The following is an 18,099-nucleotide window of genomic DNA, read 5'->3' as shown; positions in this document are numbered from 1 at the left end:
TACTACTAGCTCCTTCTCTTTTTCCCTTTCCAGCCTAGTAACATTTGTAGTATAAACTCCTTATCTCTTCCTAAGCCTTCCCTAAGAATATAGTTTAATTATAAAGAAAGATCTAGTTTTCTTAGTATGAAAAGCATCCTTCATGCTCCCTGTGAACTTCTTTTTGTCTGAAGTTACCCTTACCTCTCAAGGAGTGAATTCGATTAAGCATTTAGACCCTACCTCCTCTAGTTCAGCTGGCTGATTTTACTGCATTGCCAATTGATTTATTAATTCTTCAGTTTTTAAATGAGATTCACGTATTCATTTTCTAATAGTGATTTTCCTCTTTTAACATACTAGTCCCTTTTTGCAAATCAAGTGCCCCAAAAATTTCAGGTTGTCAAATGAGAAGTGGATACTGATCAGGGTACCAAGAAAACACTCACGTGTGCAGTCTAAATGAAAACTAACCATCGTCTTAAAATGTGTGTTTCAGTTCAGCAGATGTTGTTGGTGTAGATGTAGAGAGGGTGACAGGCAACATAATAAGACTTGCATTGCAACAGAAGCTCTGACAGAAACTGTCCTTTGGAGTCTATTTTATATATTTGACAAGCTATTTCACAGTGTTACACCAAAGAGAAATCTCTTGAAAAGGTGAAGAGCTCCTGTAATTTAAAATCACCCAACACCAATGTTTGTTACATGTCTTAGACCACAGCTATCTGCGGACATATCTGCTCTGTAGCATCCAGCAGTAGATCTATTCTCACGCATGATGATAGTTCATTTTTTTCATTGCTTTCCAGATGAAAACAAAAATTAAAAATAATCAGGATAGTTTCTGATTATGTCAGAAATACTTTTAGGAAACCCTTGTTTTTTTTCTCCAAATAGTTCCATCACGGGCGAGCTCAAACTGTACATTTTAAATGATGCTGCAAACCTTTGTGCACATACCTGAACAAGAGGTCTTCCTGCTCCTGAAGCAACTTTTTGGTTTGGTTTGCATAACTTTTATTAAAAAGGAAAATCAGTATGCAGTGAACAGTGACAGAAATGTGCAGAATTTTATTTAGACTGGTATAAAAAAAGTGCTAAAAGCCTGGAGCCTAGCCTGCTGGTCAGGGCTCAAAGGACCGATTAGGATGGAAACACTGCTTTCTTACTCTGTTTCTGACAATGACTCATGTACCTTGGGCAAAACTTTCGTCCTTCCAATGTTTCATTATTTTTAAGTGAAGACAACATCTGTCTGTCTACCTGCCTGCCTGTCTGAAAAATACTTGATTTGCAAAGTACTTGACAGATGAGAAATGCAAATATTTGACTCATTCAAAGACTATGACAGTGTTTTTATAGGGGCTGATGAAGACATGTTTTCTAAGTCTGAAGGTGCATGCTCCTTTTAATGTGCTGGAAAAACAGAATGGATGCCACTGTATTGCTGTGAAAGAGGACAGGCACAAGATGTTTTATTAGTTACTGGATTCCAGTTTACTCAGTAGTACTGATAAGAAAAAAAGATGCAGGTCTTTTTGAAGCTTTGGCGTTTTCATTATGTTAAAGACCTAAGAGTGCCTGCTCTTGGGGAACTGTAGATGATGCTTTAATGGCTTTGATTATGGCCAACCTTTTCCTCTGAGTGACTTCCACTGCCAGACTACAAGTCGGTGGGAGTATGATAACTTGGAAGTTACCACAATAGAGAGATGAACAGAGGCCACAGAAATGGAAGAATCTCAGCATTTTTTTAGCAAATGAGTCTGGACTTTTCTGGATTACACTGTGGTGCTGCATCACTATGGAAATGTCTAAGGGTAAGAACTGGAACAGGTGCTCATTGCTGATAGGTGAAAGCTACTATGATCTTAAAATTGGTGACTGTTGTCTTCTCCCTTGGAGTGCTTCTTTCTCATAGGCAGACTGCCATTCACAGCGTAGACTTTTTCTGATCTGAGTAATATGAGCAGGTATAAGTGAAAAGCACACGTGAGCTCACTAAACTTTTTACCTGTTGGTTCAAATCCTGTCAGCAGCACTTTTCCAACTGTTATTACATATTCTGTCTTTGCTGTGGGATGTTGCTGTCATTGAACTAATTTGTCCTTTGTTGACAACAGTGCAAGGGGAGAATTGGACCCCATCTTGGCAGTACAGAGGAGAACACGTAGCTCTCGTGGGAGCAGGGGTCCATGGCTTTCATTCAAACCAGACCTTGTGTGTGGAGAGTTATGTTTATATATGCATTATCCACGTACGCTGTAGTGTCAGGAACGTTTAGTCTTTTCTGTCTAACCAGTGGGGACACTTTGTGCTACAAGGAATAAAGACATTTCAAATACAAGACAGGGAGATCTCAGATGGTGGATTTTCTGCTTGTGCAAATGAGTGCAGTTCTTCAGTTTACGTAATTCTTGACCAATGCATGTTGCAAATCTAGCTCTAAAGATTGACAGAATCTTAGGAAAGACGTTAATTTTCTGCAGTTTTGAAGAGGATGCGTGGGCCTATCTGCATCAGTTAACATAGCTCAAGACTCTTCAGTTCACACAAACCTAAGAATGGGGGAAGTCAGATCCATCTTTATATCTTGCTTATCACATTCTAATGAGCTAAAGGATGTACATACTTGAACAATATGAAAATCCATTATCTGGAATTAAATCTGGCAGCTTGGGTCTGTGCTGGACAGTATGGAATGGTAGGATATAATTATGTTAAATGGTCCGTATTTTACTTTCTTGCATGAAAAGCAATTAATAAACATGGGGACAATCATGATTCCATTAAGTCTAAGCAAAATTCCCATTGATTTTAGCAAGGATGGAACTTCATGCTTAATGCTCAGCCTTTTAATACAGTGGCAATCGAATACAGGCAGAGCAACTTGTGCATGGCTCCTCTGATCAGACGTAGACACCTGCATCTGAACTAGGCAATCCATTCTTCCTTTACAGCTGATGGAAAGAAAAAAATGCTTTTGGGGCACAAGTCATCTCGTAGATATGGACTATGAGATATGGACTATCTTGTCGATACAGTAGATCTCTACTGTAGAGATCTAAAATAGGTTGGCTTAATCATGTTGACTATAAAGCAGTTATAAAATTAATAGTATGTAGTTAAATGAGACACACCTCTTTTCCCTACGTTTGGTGCTTTTGTTCAAACATTGACTGGGATTCTTCTCCAAGGCAATTGTTGAAGCCAGAGGTAATGAATGAATTACAGCTATGTTGGTTTTAAAGAACTGTGAGAGGAAATTCAGCCTCATTTCATTTAATTACCATTAAAGCTGCAGATGGTCACTGTGAGGTTTTGGATACACAAAGAATGTCGACAGTTTGTTAAACCGTTTCAAGTTCTATTGTAATTTGATAGATTTCTTTTTAAATACCTGAGTTCTAAAGAATGAAACAAACTGGAAGCATTTAATTAAAATCAGCCTGGTACACTGATGTCTGAAAAGGTCAAGAAAGCGTGGGTGACTAATGCACAGAATCAGCCAGCTGGTTACCCGATGTGATAGTGTGGTGGTGTCAGCTCGAAAGGCCTCAGCCCGTAAACCATTTTTACCAGTTGGATCCCTGTCCTGCTCTCTCTGGAGTCTCGTCTAGTTTCCTGTACCTCAACATCCACCCTCTCCCTTAACTGCTAAAATATCGGTAATATTGCTAAGCCTTACATTATGTTGTACAGCAAAAAGGAAGAAAAGAAAGAGGTTAAAGAGGAGAAAAAAGAGGAAAAGAAGGAGGAAAAGAAAGAGGAAAAGAAGGAGGAAAAGAAAGATGACAAAAAAGATGATAAAAAAAAAGAAGAGTAAGTATAAAGAATGTGAACGTGTGTTTGTAACACACTTCACACACTACGAAGCATGGTATGGCATTTCATTGTAACACTTCCACGACAATTATTGTGCTGTAGGCTGCAGAATGTTCGCCTGTCAAATCTTTAATACGTTTTCCCCTTTGGAAAGGTACAACGGCTCAATAGACTTGTTGCATCTTTAAGACCTGTGTTTAGACCTGTCAGAAACAGCTTCCTAGGTCAGTGAAAGGGAGTTCAGCTACCTCTGGTCACTTTGATGTGCTGTTGAAGATCACTTTTTTACTATGAGGGCATTTTAGGATAGCAACCTGCTTTGCAGATCTGCACAGGCTTTTCGTTGTTCCAGAATGTCCATAATGATTCAGAGCAGATGAACCAAAAGTCGGGTTTGGACAAAGAGCAAAAATCTTACATGTAGAAAATTACAGATTTACGCATAAGTTTAGTTACTACACTGATTAGCATATTTAATTACTTAGTATGGTGCAGTTCATTACTAGTGATCACTTAAGTTTGCTTCTGCTGATTAGGAGATGCTGTATTTCTGCAACAAAACAAGATCATTTGAATGCTTTTGACAGAAATGGATCCTGCTCTTGTTTTGTTCCCCCAAAACTGACCCAAACATAGTACAATTTAGTATTACCAGTCATTAAAAATAACAATGGCAGCAGATAAAAGAATGCATTTGAGTGGACTTCACAATTAAGGAGTATATTAGAGTAATATACTGCAAGTTTATATGTGTGTATATGGTGGCATGTGCTATGTAGGCATGGGGACATGTAATTAGAAATCACTTCCAAATGGCATCTGCTTGATCTCAAGATCTTGACTTTCTTAATCAAAGGTTTGTTTGATTAGAAAGCCTTTGTTCTAAGGATTCTCTTTCGGCTTCAATTACTGTGTAGTGAGAGCCTGAGCTTTGCAGCTTTCTTTTCAGCAAAGAAAATAAATGTTTTAATGTCTAGAAGGTGGTGTACTCTCATATGAAGACCATAGTTCATGGTTACCAGTTTTGAGGTGGTGACCAGTATTTTAGAAGAAATGGCTCAAAACCTGTTGTGAAGATGGCAAAGTGAATACTTTTTACATTAAAGCTGCTTCCTTTACTAACATTATCATCTGGACATTCAGCTGACAGCAGGGATAATGCCAGAAATACACACAAATATGAAATAAATTATCATTACATTTTAATATATTTACATTCTTGGAGATTAGGAAAAGTCACACAACTGCATATCCAAGCATTGCCCGGTCACATACTCCCCACACTGTTACACAGTTCACAGATCACACTATCACATGTTACTGTTGGAATAACTTCTGCAGCCGTGGACCTCACAATCCGCTAATACATATTTCCTCTGATTACATACAACATGCCTAATTGCCGTCTATTCCGTAGCAGCCTTTCTCGTGCTGGGGAGGGGCACTTCTGAGCATATTCTACATGTGCTGTTAGCCATGCTGTTCTTTAAATTTTCTTTAAATTCCAGGCCCGTATGCTTCATTGAGCATCTCTCATTGTTGTGAGGCCTAGGGTGCCAGGACTGCGAATGTGTGAAATTTGCTTTTACGTAATAATACATGTTTTAGTTCTAGTCACACACTATATGTGTGTATGCACACACAGAGTCTTACTTGTGTAAACATGTATTTGAATACATCACTTTTACTTGTTTAAATGCATGCTCGTACAGTCATTTCCATAATAAGATTTGCCAAAAAACCATAAACATTAATCTGCAAAGGAAGGCTCTTTCTCTAGCAATGGACTGTAGCCTTCTAGCTGGAATGATAATAAGAAACATTTAACATTTTACTTTTTTTCAGCGGGGGGTCATACGCAGAAAGGCTGTGGTTTTCAGCCTGGGCAATGTGAATGTCTGTGTTTTTCTTTCCACTCTTACTTACTTTATCCAAAGTTGGGTCAAACAAATAAATACAGCATGTCAGATGGGATGAAGCTAGTATTTGGTACCTCACCTGGAGCTGCCTGCATGGGTACGTTCTCCTCTTAGGCAGCTGTGAGCTCATCATGAGGTGAGCAGCCTCCAGAAGAGGGAGATCCAGCAGGTCACTTCATTACATTTCCTGTGTAAATCTGCACGTTTTACTTTCCAGGAAGAAAAAAGAGATCTTTGTGATAGATCCTTCAAGCAACATTTACTACCACTGGCTGACCATAATTGCCGCACCTGTGTTCTATAACTGGTGTATGCTAGTGTGCAGGTATGGATTTAAGTTAATATTAAATTCAGGTTTCAAATTTAGTGTCTCATTATGTTTTCTATGCAAATCATCCTCTTATCTCCCTGCGGTGATTTTTGGGTGGCTCACCTAGGAGACTTACAGTTCATATACCCTTAGGGATATACGGTATACATACCGCTGGGAACAGATGGCCAATGTTTCTTTTTCTCTTTTTGCCTAAAACCAATTTGTTGTAACTTGCAGTGAGCGTCCGCATGAGCGCTGGCTGTGGCCTTTGTGTGCCACCTGCTGGCTAGCTCCAGAGATGTGCCTTGGCCACCGGGGGCTCGGTCACCCCTGCTAGAGAGAGGTCTTCCAGACACCCCGGAGAGAACAGAAGGGAGGGGGGTGGGCAGGGCTGGGTCACCTTAAGTTAATATCATGCATCTATAGATGCTTGAAGGGCAGGAGGATTTTACTCGAGTATTTATTTTCCCCTGTCAAATGTGGAAATCAGTTTGAGTCAAAGTAATGGAGTGCTGCGGAAATGGTTCGCTTAGGCTGTGTCAGATGGCAGGGAGAGATGAGGATAGCTTGCCACTCAGAAACCTTTTATTTGGGAATTGTCTTAATGGAGATGTCTATCCCACGAAATCTGATGCATGTTTAATTGTAGGGATATGTGTATTCCTCCATAAGTACACTGTGCGGTATATATGCGTTTGAGTTTTGCTCCTAGCCTAAACACCTTTGAATCCTGAAAGTTCCTAGTGTCTGTTTAGACGTAGCTCTAGTGTGCAGATGCCTAGGCTTGGAGATATGCTACTCTTAATTTTTCAGTGCCGTTAATGTGCACTAACATGCTGCTAGGACACACATTGCAAGTACTCTGCTTACGCATTTGGTGTAATTTTTTTTTTTTCTTTTTTTTTGTATCTTTGTTTCTTTAGAGCCTGCTTTGATGAGCTACAATTTGACCATATTAAATTATGGCTGTTCTTGGATTATGGCTCTGACATCATCTATGTTCTTGACATATTTGTCAGATTCAGGACAGGTGAGTCTTTCTGGGCTTTTACAGTGTTTTCAACTACAGCATCAATGTAAAGGCTGGAAACAGAAATTCCCGTGTGGGGCCTGACCAGTGTAGTATCCTGTCTCCAGCAGAACCCGACAATGGAGGCTTTGGGAAGATGAAGTGTCTGACCAGCTTGGGTTGTTTTAAGGCTGGACATCCCAACACCTGCACTTCACTTGTCTCTAAATTCATTTCTCTCAGTGCTTAATAGGCATGCCAGACGCTGACTGAATAGCCACTGTAACAGGCTGCGTGGGGAAGGGAGAATAAGGCACTTAGCATGTCATGATCACTCTGTGCATGATCTATTGCTTGTGTTCATTAGAGTGGGCAAAAAACCAACTGGTTTCTTAGCCAGGTTGTGCAGCCTCCTGCTCAGAAATGATTATTGAGTTGGTCAAGTGCAAGACCTTGCACCCGTCTCAGCCTCCAGTCTGCAGTCTTCTGCCTGGAACCGGCAGTGCTGCCCCTCTGCCACCAGCTGTGTGTCCTGCAGCCTTTGCGAGGTCCTGGCTGGGTCTCCCACTGCCTGGTGGTGGTAGAGGGTTAACCCAGGAGGGTGGTAGTATGGGATTAACCCAGGCACCTCTGCTTAGGTCCTGCCTTCCTGAAGGAAGCGTGAATCTGAAGGATCTGTGAAGACTGTGCCATGTCATGCGTGAAGTGCTTCTCTTCAGCTTCCCATCCCTGTCTCTGTAGTCCAGACCGGCTGAGAAGATTTCATATTTGAGCATGCCCAGCTGATACAGATTCTAGCCTTAAAGGGCAATCTGTTTTAAACTAAACAAGGTCATAATATAGGTCTAAGCAATGATATACAGCGACCCGTACCATTAAATTGCTAGAATAGTCCTTGATGTACTTTGGTGCCTGCACTTTGGCCTGTGCCAGCTATCACTCTCTCAAGCAGTGTCTGGGCACAGCTGGGAGGACAGCAGAGGTTGGGTGTTGTTCATGGTGTCATTTTTGGAGGGGGGCTGGGAGAACTTACATGTGAATAGAAACTGTCATGGTAGCTGCTCTCACGGCCAGAAAACGTTTCCTGGCTGGTTCTATCTACTGGTACAGACGCAGCCCTAAAATGTCCCTTGGAAGGGTCTGAAACTGCACTGGTCATTATAAAAATGAGAGTTCTTTTAAATCTTTGATTTTTACATGTTGTTCTTTTTTTAAATCATGCTGACAGCTTGACATTAATTATGGCTTGTGACAAGTTGTAAACATAATTACAAGACAGAGGCTAAAAATGCTGTCACTCCGGGCAGCACATAACTCATAGCAAGCCAAATTCTTAAACTTAGCAAGTACCTTGTTCAACAGGAAAGTCTGTTTCAGAGAGCAGCCTAAATCACAAGACGGCCTTTTTTTTGGGGGTGGTGGTGGTGGTGGGGTGGTCCTTAATCATCTTTGTGTAGTTCAAAAGTCAACCGTGCCCACGACATTTCTCTTCTGCAGTTATATCTGTTATTGTAATGGGGAAGAACTGAGCAGAAATCGGGCATGTACAGGCAATGCAAATTATAAACTTTCCAGGGCTGTCCTGATAATGATTGTACAGCTGTTAAAGCATGGTTAGAAGGCTGGCTTGGCAGGCCTGGATTGGGACTGCAGAATTGCCACAGAGATCTCCTCAACGCTTCAGTGCAGGTGTCTGCTGCCGTTTCAGGTACTCAAATATGGGAGTCACATCTTTTAGGTGTTGAAATCTTTGTCAACTCACTTGACAACGCTTCCTGGCTCTGCTGGTGCCTGCTGCCTTCTCTCAGTCTGCACGGCCCATCTGCCTTGGGGACAAAAGTCCTGGAAGCCTTTGGGAAAGAGTGTGACCCCCCCCCCCCCGCTGTCTAAGGGCAGGGACTGGCTTCGAACTGGGATCTAGGTAGCCCCACAGCGACTGTGATCCATGGCAGCTTCTCTGTGGCGGACTACTGTCTAGCTGCAGGGCCTGTTTCACTGTATTTCGCCTATTTAGTGACTGCGTATTGTGAAACAGAAAAGATTCCTGTCTCTCAGCAGCTGGTCATGCTTCACGTACCCCCGCATTTTGATGCTTTCAAAAGGTTTTACTATAGGACTCCAGTTCTGTGAGGGGACAAAAAAGAGCTGAGGGGCTTTTGTCTCTCTTCAGTAGGAAGGTGTTTTCAAAATTATTTTTAATAATTGTGAGTCAGAAATTCATCTGCCTGGCCAACTGTTCTGTTTAGTTGCACGACTCTGTTAATAAGGGCATATTTGACCAGCTCTTTTCAGCAGTTTTCTGGGAGATAGCACATTCGTGGCACAGGAACTACTTCCATTTGTAGCTGCCATCAGTTTGCAGATACCCGAGGACAGATACACACATATACGTGAGGCAGCTGTACAGATACGCACGCATTCCAGAAATACAGCCGTGCTGTGTAGGGCAGAAAGAAATGCAGCTTGGTCTTCCTCAGGAGATGCTTCCCTGAGAAAGCTGCTGCTTGTAGATTGCTAAGGGATTAGCAAAATGTGATAATCTCTGATATACAGGGAATGTTTTGCATTTCTGTCAGTGGGCTTTTCCTCCTGACTGGCCTAGTGGGCAGGCAGCTGGACATCTCCTCTTGCAATTGCAGCAAATATTTTGCAGTGCATAGGCTGTTCCCTCTGGAACATTTTCGGTGCTTTCAGAGGTACAAAACAGCGCTGCAGCTGTACTGCTCAGGCAGCCTTTCTGTCAGAACTCTTACACAGATGCAGTTTGTTTTAAGGTCTCTTACCATAGTTTGTGTCTTCTAGTAATTCTTAAAATGGAATACTTTCCAAAGGCTTTTGAATAAAGAGAGAGCCATGTACAAAATTCTGCTTAGTAGCTCTCTCACTAGAAACGCAAAAAAAGTGTAAACCATTTTCCTGGAATGAAAAGGAAAATCCTGTCACTTTTAACATATTTTTAACAAGAGAAAATGCATGGCTCAGGGAAAAACAAGTGGATTTCATTATCTCAAGGGTGTCTATATTGTTCTGAGAAAAACCTCGATCCATTATACCTGCTTATTCTTGCTATTTATTTAAAAATATTCCACTCTGATTTTATACACAATTGCTTAACACTTGCTTAACTTTAGTTATGACTCATGCCAATGATTCATGGAAAACAAGGCATTTAAATCTCCCCTTTCTTTTTGCAAAGATGATACCTAAAAGACAGAGATACAGCTGTCCCAGAATAGAGTGGAAAACTGTGGGGAGCACTGTGGTAATAATAGTTGTTGCTCTACATCATTATATATCAGCTTTGAAATTCCATTGAAATATTTAAATTTGCAATTAAATATTTTTCATTAAGTGAACTCACAGTGTATCAATGTCTGTATGCATAACAGTACAAGTTTTAATGTTCCCAGGTATCTGAAATGTAAGTCACTCAGTACTGTTGATGGTAATTGTATTTTTATTCTTTGAAGGCTTCCTGGAACAAGGCTTGCTAGTTCAGGATGAAAAGAAATTGCGAGATTATTATACCAAAACTATGCAGTTCAAACTGGATGTGCTGTCTCTTCTGCCAACAGACCTGGCATATTTGAAGCTTGGTTTGAACTACCCTGAACTGCGATTTAACCGCTTGCTGAGGATTTCTCGGCTCTTTGAGTTTTTTGACCGTACAGAAACCAGGACAAATTATCCAAACATGTTTCGTATTGGAAATCTTGTCTTATACATTCTTATTATCATCCACTGGAACGCGTGTATATACTTTGCAATTTCAAAGCTCATCGGATTTGGAACCGACTCTTGGGTCTACCCCAACGTGTCCATCCCAGAGTACGGGCGCCTGTCTAGAAAGTATATTTACAGCCTGTACTGGTCAACGCTCACGCTGACGACCATTGGAGAAACACCTCCCCCGGTGAAAGATGAAGAATATCTCTTTGTGGTCATTGACTTCCTGGTGGGTGTGCTGATCTTCGCAACCATTGTCGGTAACGTGGGCTCCATGATTTCCAACATGAATGCCTCCAGGGCAGAGTTCCAGGCCAAGGTCGATTCCATTAAACAATACATGCATTTCCGAAAAGTGACTAAGGATCTGGAAGCCAGGGTTATTAAGTGGTTTGATTACCTCTGGACCAACAAGAAAACAGTGGATGAGAAGGAAGTTCTCAAAAATCTGCCTGACAAGTTGAAGGCTGAAATTGCCATCAATGTCCATTTGGACACACTGAAGAAAGTGCGTATATTCCAGGATTGTGAAGCTGGACTTCTCATTGAGCTGGTGCTGAAGTTGAAACCTACGGTCTTCAGTCCTGGGGACTACATTTGCAAAAAGGGAGATATTGGGAGAGAAATGTACATCATTAAAGAAGGAAAATTGGCTGTGGTGGCGGATGATGGCGTAACCCAATTTGTAGTCCTAAGCGATGGCAGCTACTTTGGTGAAATCAGCATCCTAAACATCAAAGGTAGCAAATCTGGCAACAGGAGGACAGCCAACATAAGGAGTATTGGTTATTCTGATTTGTTCTGCTTGTCTAAAGATGATTTAATGGAAGCCCTCACAGAATATCCAGAAGCCAAAAAGGCTCTGGAAGAGAAAGGGCGACAAATTCTGATGAAAGACAATTTAATAGATGAGGAAGCAGCCAAAGCAGGAGCTGACCCAAAAGACTTGGAAGAAAAAGTAGAAAAACTTGAAACAGCTCTGGATGCGCTGCAGACTAGGTTTGCTAGGCTCTTGGCAGAATACACCTCATCTCAACAAAAGGTGAAGCAGAGACTTGCCAGAGTAGAAACCCGAGTGAAAAAATATGGTAGTGGCACCTTATCAGTTGGAGAAGCTGAGGCTGAAAAACCTGAGGAGGAGAAAAAGTAGTAATGGAGTATTTGTATTTCCTCATTTATTGGAGAAGGTTGAAGCATGTGATAGCCATAAAAGTATGTAAATACGTGTGTGCATACATAGACATGATTATTTTTATATGAACTCAAGAGAATGGTTTTGAGCATTTTTAACTGAAGCAGTATTTTCTTGTAAATAGAACATTGTCACCTTCTTAGGGGGAGATTTTGGTCTGGCATTTGGGTACTTTTTTGTACTGGGAGTTGGTTTCTTACAAGTCGTGCTCAGAATGCCTGTTAGGTATGGTACATGTAGGTCTTGGTACATTGTCTCGTCCCACACGTTGCATTAAGAAAGCATTGTACTCAGAGAGATTTTTTTTTTTTTTTTTAAGGGCTTAAAAAAATATTTATAGGGTACATACTCTACCTTGCTACCTTAGTAGCCGATTAAATGCATGGACGCACATTCAAGCTTCTCAAAAATTTTAATTCTTTTACAGTGAAGCGTCTGCGCAAACAGTTGGGCTGCAGCTAAGCAGCAGCACGTACCTGGCCCGCGCAGCGCTGCCCTGCGCGGGTATGAAACAGCCGTGCACCCCGATGCTTTAGTGTGAGTCTTTCTAGTGAGCTGGGCGCTGCACAAAGGACCGTGCTGACAGAGTAGCAGTGCTGATTCACGTCCTTTCTGGCAGGGTCTGCGACAGCCTTTGCTGCTCTGCAACTGCTTCGCTTGGGGAGAGAGTGGGAGATTCCCCCACCCTGTCCACACTGGTGAAACCCTCACTTGGAAGGGAGTCCCCAAAAGCTCACTTGGTGGAAGGAGTTTGTGCCAATATGGCTTCACTAAACCTGGGAAGAGAAAAGAGGGCCCTGGTGCCTGCAGGTCCTGTATGCAGGGTCTGGAGTAAATTCCCTCTCAGCAAGTGGGCAGTCCCAGAGGGAAGCTACTAAGAAGCTGCATGGGCCGGCAGGCGAGGACAGCCTGTTCCCCCCAGCTTTCCCCCAGCAGGGTTTCTGCGAGGCAGGGAGAACAAGCCCTGTGTTGCAAAGTCTTTCCTGCTACTAGGCTTACGTTGTCTTCCTCTTTATTTCATTTAATGATGCCTACTCCACCTCCTTTCGCTGTTTAATGCCAGCTTTTCTCTGAAGCAGTTGTCGCGCTAACATGTTTCCAGTAGTTAGAATGAAGGCATTTGCTCACGTCATGCTGATAGCAGCCTAGTTGTGCTGGTTGCTTTTCTGCTCGCTGCAGAGTAGTCTCCTCTGCCAACAGTCTGGCTCCGAGGTGAAGACACAGGTCTGGTCCACTCAGCCTGCCGTGATGTTCAGGGCAGAACGGTACTGAGAAGGTTTCTTGCTCTGTCACGCTGCAACCTCAGGATTTGCCTCTTACATACCCCTCTTAGCCTCCTCCACCCCACTGCTTCCAGTTTCTCTCCAGGCTTTTCTCCCTCCCACTGAGGGAATTTCTCTAATATTCTCCCACTAGGAAGGCAGTAGTTTTCATTTTTTTCTGTACAGTATTTTTGTGTTGTGTAGGTTTCCCTGTGTCACTTTTAGCCTTGGGTACCTCACTGACTGAAGAAGAGTTTGGAGTAACAGAGGCTGTTCAGGATCTGTGGCGTGGGGGCTGGATCCTCCAGCGGCATTAGGTATTACCATGGTCAGTGCTCTGCCTTTTAGTTGTCCTCAGCCCTGATTTATGAGCCCTAACAGCACATGGGAATAGATGGCCTGTTGGAAAATTGATGAGAAACCCACTGAGAAGAGAGGGGTTTAAACAGATGGTAGTGAAATGAAAAGAGCAGTTGCTTTGCTAAACTGAGTACAACTGCTCGGAGTAAGTGCTCATCTCTGGGCAACCAGCTGTCCCCCTCCTAGTGACACTTTTGAGCCTGGTAAAAGAGGCAGATCTGACAGTGACTAAGGAATGGGGCTTTGCCAGCAACACTGGCAAAGGGACCACCAGGTAGTAGATGGCCCATGTCTAAACTCCTGTTATCATCAGCCTAGAAATCAACTAGACTTAGGTATCTACTGTAGGCTGGGCTTAACCTTAATTGAGATTTCCACTGACTGTAACGAGGGCTTTGGACAGTAGCCGAGACCTGTATGCGGCCAGCAGAGTTTGGGAGTTTTGGTCCTTCAGCTGAAGCTTGTATTTTCTCCATGGGCTTGAGACAAATGGGGGAGGTAAGAGAGGCTGCTTGTGGCAGGGGTCCAGCGCCCTCGCTCCCGCGCTGAGGAGGGCAGGGTTGCGGTGGGGCTGGGTGTTGGCTGGTTGCAGCGTAGCACTGTAAGCACAGACAGACGGTGCGGTCACAGGCTGCTGACCTTGTCACCCAGGCAGGTACCGCGCTCGCCTGTGGCTGACGTTCACTGTTGTGTTATTCAAATGCCGTATCTGGTAGGGGTTTCATACGTATCATCATGTTCTTCATCAGTCATCACTCTCTGTAAATATCTACCTATCATCATCTACCCAACGTACGACAGCTGTTCCAGCCTACTAGGTGTATACAAATAGAAATGTTTAAAGTATTATTTATATTAAATTTATACCTGTTAAAAAAAACCCCACAAACACAAGAATGCTTCTTTGCCTGATGGATCAGAACAGCTTAATCAAACACGTTTGTTCTTCCCTTTTCCATGCCTCTTGGTCTGGTTTCCACATGCCAGAGCTATTTTGATGCTATTGGCTTCAGTCACTTCAAAACACATGGCTTTTGGCATGATGAAATCGCATCCTTTGACATCTTTCATCTCTCTGAGATCGTTTTTCCTCTTCTTTAATGTGGCTACAGCATGTACATTAAAATATTTTGAGTAACATTCAAGCAACTCTGTATTTTCTCTTATCCATATCCCCCTGGATTTTCATGACCGCCTTTGATAATACCAATATTACATGGCCCAGAAAATCATTAGCTGGAAGAGAGATCTGACGCGACAGAAAATCAAGTGGGAATGGCGGTGTTCTCCCCTCACCGCGGGGCAGCTGGCAGACGGCTTTGGTCCCATGCCCAGTTTTGACACTGTCACCCGTGTTTGCAGGTATGGCGCCAGCACGCGTGCCCGAGCACTCCACTTCCCCGGCGGTGCCAGGCCTTGTGAGGAGCAGAGCCTCCCGGGCTCCTCCCGCCGCTGCCATCCCTCTCCTGGCCTCCCCTCCCCAGCGCCATGCAGGGTGGCACAGCGGGGATGGCGCCTTGTCCAGCAGAAATATAAGTGGCTGCAGCTTTCTGCTGCTTGCACACACACGTCACCTACCAAAAATGCCCCCCCAAAGCATTGGGCAGTAACTGGCGTGGGCTGGACTGGCCCTTCAGCCCCACCGCAAGAGAAAGCAAGGAACGGGACCGCTCGCTCTTACAGAGCGGTTGAACATTCGCCCTGAATCTGCAAACGGGTTTAATGGCCACAGCGCTCACTTCACACAGGTACGGGAGCCAACCTGTGCCGAAGCAGGCGGCCATGGGGTGGTACTGTTGTTCCAACAACGGAGACACAGGACAGACAAGGCCCGAGGCGTTTGAAGGTCTGCTGCAGGAGCAAAAGGGAGGGAAGCTGGTGGAGCAGCACCGCCATGTTCCAGGTACTGCTTGGAGTGAGGTTTTCCAGGGAAAGGGCCGCGAGTGACAGCGCCTGCTCCGTAACAGCAAATGGTTCAAGTCCTGCTGCTCTCCAAAGTGCTCTCAGTAGCAGCACCCCATCCTTTTGCCCTCATCCCCTACTATTATTTTACAAACAGTTTTTACAGTAGAAAGCTCTGCTCTGGAAAATTCAATGGACTGAATCTGACAACAGAAATGGCGGTGCCAGCAAAACAGCACGGCTCTGTGTACAGACCCCTTCACATACAGCCGAGGGTTGGGGTGAGCTTGACTGTGCAGCTCTTCTGCAGAAACAGCCCGGGGAAGGAACAACCCTGCGTTTCGTTCTTTTTTTAGCTGCTTTACAGTTTAATTCCTGCCAAATATTTATTAACCTACAAGCAGAGAGGGCTCTGCTTTACATTAAGAAACAGACTGTTCATTTTCCTTTCCCCCACAAAAAGCGTTAGTGCTTTCTCTGAGCTGGTCTGTACGTTGCTGATTTGGAAGACACATTTGTTTCTGTATCGCTACCGATGGTGAGGATGAGAGAGGATTTCACAGGCCAAACCTAGTCCAGGTTGTCCAACGAGATAATGCAGCCAGGCTGACTAAGGGAGAGCTGCTCTTCATCCTGAAGATTTGGGAGATGACAGCATTTGTACTTGGCTTCGAGGTCCCCTGGCTCTTCTATTAATGTTTCCATCCTGGAACACACAGAAAGAATCAAACCCTTGTTTACATAATTTAGCATTCATAAAAACCCTTTGTGTACCCCTGAGAGCAAAATGAATGATGCGCTAAATGGATCTGGCAACTGTGCAGGCAGCTAAAGCACAGGATTTCAGCTGCGGCAGCTTTCCTGAGGGAAGCCATCAATCCAGGAATCCCCCTCTCCCCCCAGCCCCAGCCGGGAGGAAGATGCTGCCTGGGGAGTCCTTACAGGGAAGATGGGGAAGCCCCATTCCCTTCCATTCGGCCTTGGCTGGAAGGGGATGGAAACGCATGCAAGCCCTAGGTCTAAAAATGGTCAGGCCTTTTGTTCCTGAAATTCAGATTTTGCAACTGTTTCCAGCTCACAAATCAAAAGCCAAGGCTTGCTCCTGCCAACTGCCCTCACAGTGGAAAATATATTTCTGCCTTTCTGTGTTTGCAATCCTCCCTGCTCCGCACCCTAAGAGCGGAGTGAGGAGGGAAGGGAAGATGTGCATTATTTAAGCCAAATTGGTTTCTGCAACCTCCAGAGCAGGACAGCAGGGTGTCCTCAGCTTCAAGGATGAATACAAACATTAGCTTTACTCCAGAAGCAGCAGCAGCTCTCACAAAGAGATTTTCTTCATCAGGTTTACTACTTCTGCTCAGCTTCTGCAGGGAGAGCACAGGACACAGTGCCAATGGCTGCAGCTCCCATGCCAAAGGCTGTCCTCCCAGGAGGCCGAGGAGGACACCGTCCAGCTCTAACAGAGACCTGTCTTATTTCTGTAGGTAAATTGGGGGCTGGTTACTAAACCCAGAAGTACAGAACCATGGAAGGAATTTACTAATGGCTGCTATTCCATTTTTCTTTCCTTAACACGTGCAGTGGCTGGTATGGATCTTTCTGTAACAGAGCAACTGAAGAATATGCAAAATCAGGAAAGCACAAGTGTAATACGGACTGATGGGCAGCTTGATGAATAGCTATGAATTTCTCGTCTTTTTGTCTGTTTTGACTTGTCATTTTTTTTTAGTTTCCTGACAAAAAAAAACCCCCAACATTCTGTTCTTATTGCCAACAACAGCTCTTTCCCCCCCTGCCCCCTGGAAGGGGAGCCACCCCCAGCAGCCACTGCACCCAAGCAGCCCCCCGGCAGGCAGCCCGGCAAGAACCAGCGGGCACTGCCTGCCTCCCCCGAGAAGGAGACAGAGAAGCACGAGAGGAATTTTTTTTTTTGGGGGGGGGGGGGAGAAGGGAGGGCACAGCTTGCCAAATCAAACTGACCACACTGCAAAGATCTACTCTTTTAGGAGATCCGATTGCCAGTTCCCCACTGAAATACAAATACTTTACTTGCAGAACAGTACAGATAACTCATCCAACAAGCTTCAATGGGATTCCCTCTATTTTCAAATTATTTTCAGGTTTAGGCTGTTTAAAGCAAGTCCTCGGGGTGCTTGTTCACAGGTACTCGTCCAATGCTCAGCGCAAGGAAGCTTCTCTTACAGCAGAGGCTTCGGGCGCTCCACAGTGGAGGAAAAAATCCAGAGGTGGGTTTTTTAATGGATCCTGACTGCTGAAGACACAGTGTCTCATCTCCTTGCAATAACACAGCTGCCTCTGACTACACTTAGATGAAGGTTAGGAAAAACACTTAGGTCTAGCAAGAAAAAGCTGCAGAGCTTTTTTAAGAAAGCACCTCATGCCTTTCCAAACACATCAGTCGCCACCACAACCCATTTATCCCGTTAGCCACGGCTGGGCTTCTCCATGCATGGTCCAGACCAGAGCACTGACAGTACGGGTGAGGCTCTCGGCTACCAGGTAGATTGACACAGGAGCTACCCCAAGCAAAACACTTCCAGTTCAGGGTTTCAAGGCTGACTGCTTTGAAAAGGTTTCACCTGCTGTTA

General features: G+C 44.0%; 1 protein-coding gene across 2 annotated transcripts in view; it reads left to right on the top strand.

Annotated features, from left to right (window-relative positions):
* CNGA3 (cyclic nucleotide gated channel subunit alpha 3) overlaps positions 1 to 17,264 on the top strand; it is a 37,309-nt gene extending 20,045 nt beyond the window's left edge. Inside the window, exons 5-8 of one of the 2 annotated variants that reach the window (XM_087756141.1) lie at positions 3,685 to 3,804; positions 5,944 to 6,051; positions 6,963 to 7,069; positions 10,519 to 17,264. In XM_087756141.1, coding sequence (XP_087612267.1) covers positions 3,685 to 3,804; positions 5,944 to 6,051; positions 6,963 to 7,069; positions 10,519 to 11,924 — 1,741 coding nt within the window. In that variant the 3' untranslated portion in view covers positions 11,925 to 17,264. The remainder of the gene's footprint in view (positions 1 to 3,684; positions 3,805 to 5,943; positions 6,052 to 6,962; positions 7,070 to 10,518) is intronic. The other variant, XM_009472566.2, reaches the window with a different exon arrangement.
* The last annotated feature ends 835 nt before the right edge of the window (positions 17,265 to 18,099 follow it).

Source organism: Nipponia nippon, unplaced genomic scaffold (assembly GCF_047370975.1).
Source record: "Nipponia nippon isolate SJK-2023a ecotype South Korea unplaced genomic scaffold, ASM4737097v1 scaffold_2, whole genome shotgun sequence".
In the NCBI taxonomy this organism is placed as follows: domain Eukaryota; kingdom Metazoa; phylum Chordata; class Aves; order Pelecaniformes; family Threskiornithidae; genus Nipponia; species Nipponia nippon.
Note: the sequence above shows the minus strand (reverse complement) of the source record. Positions and strands in the feature narration are given on the sequence as shown.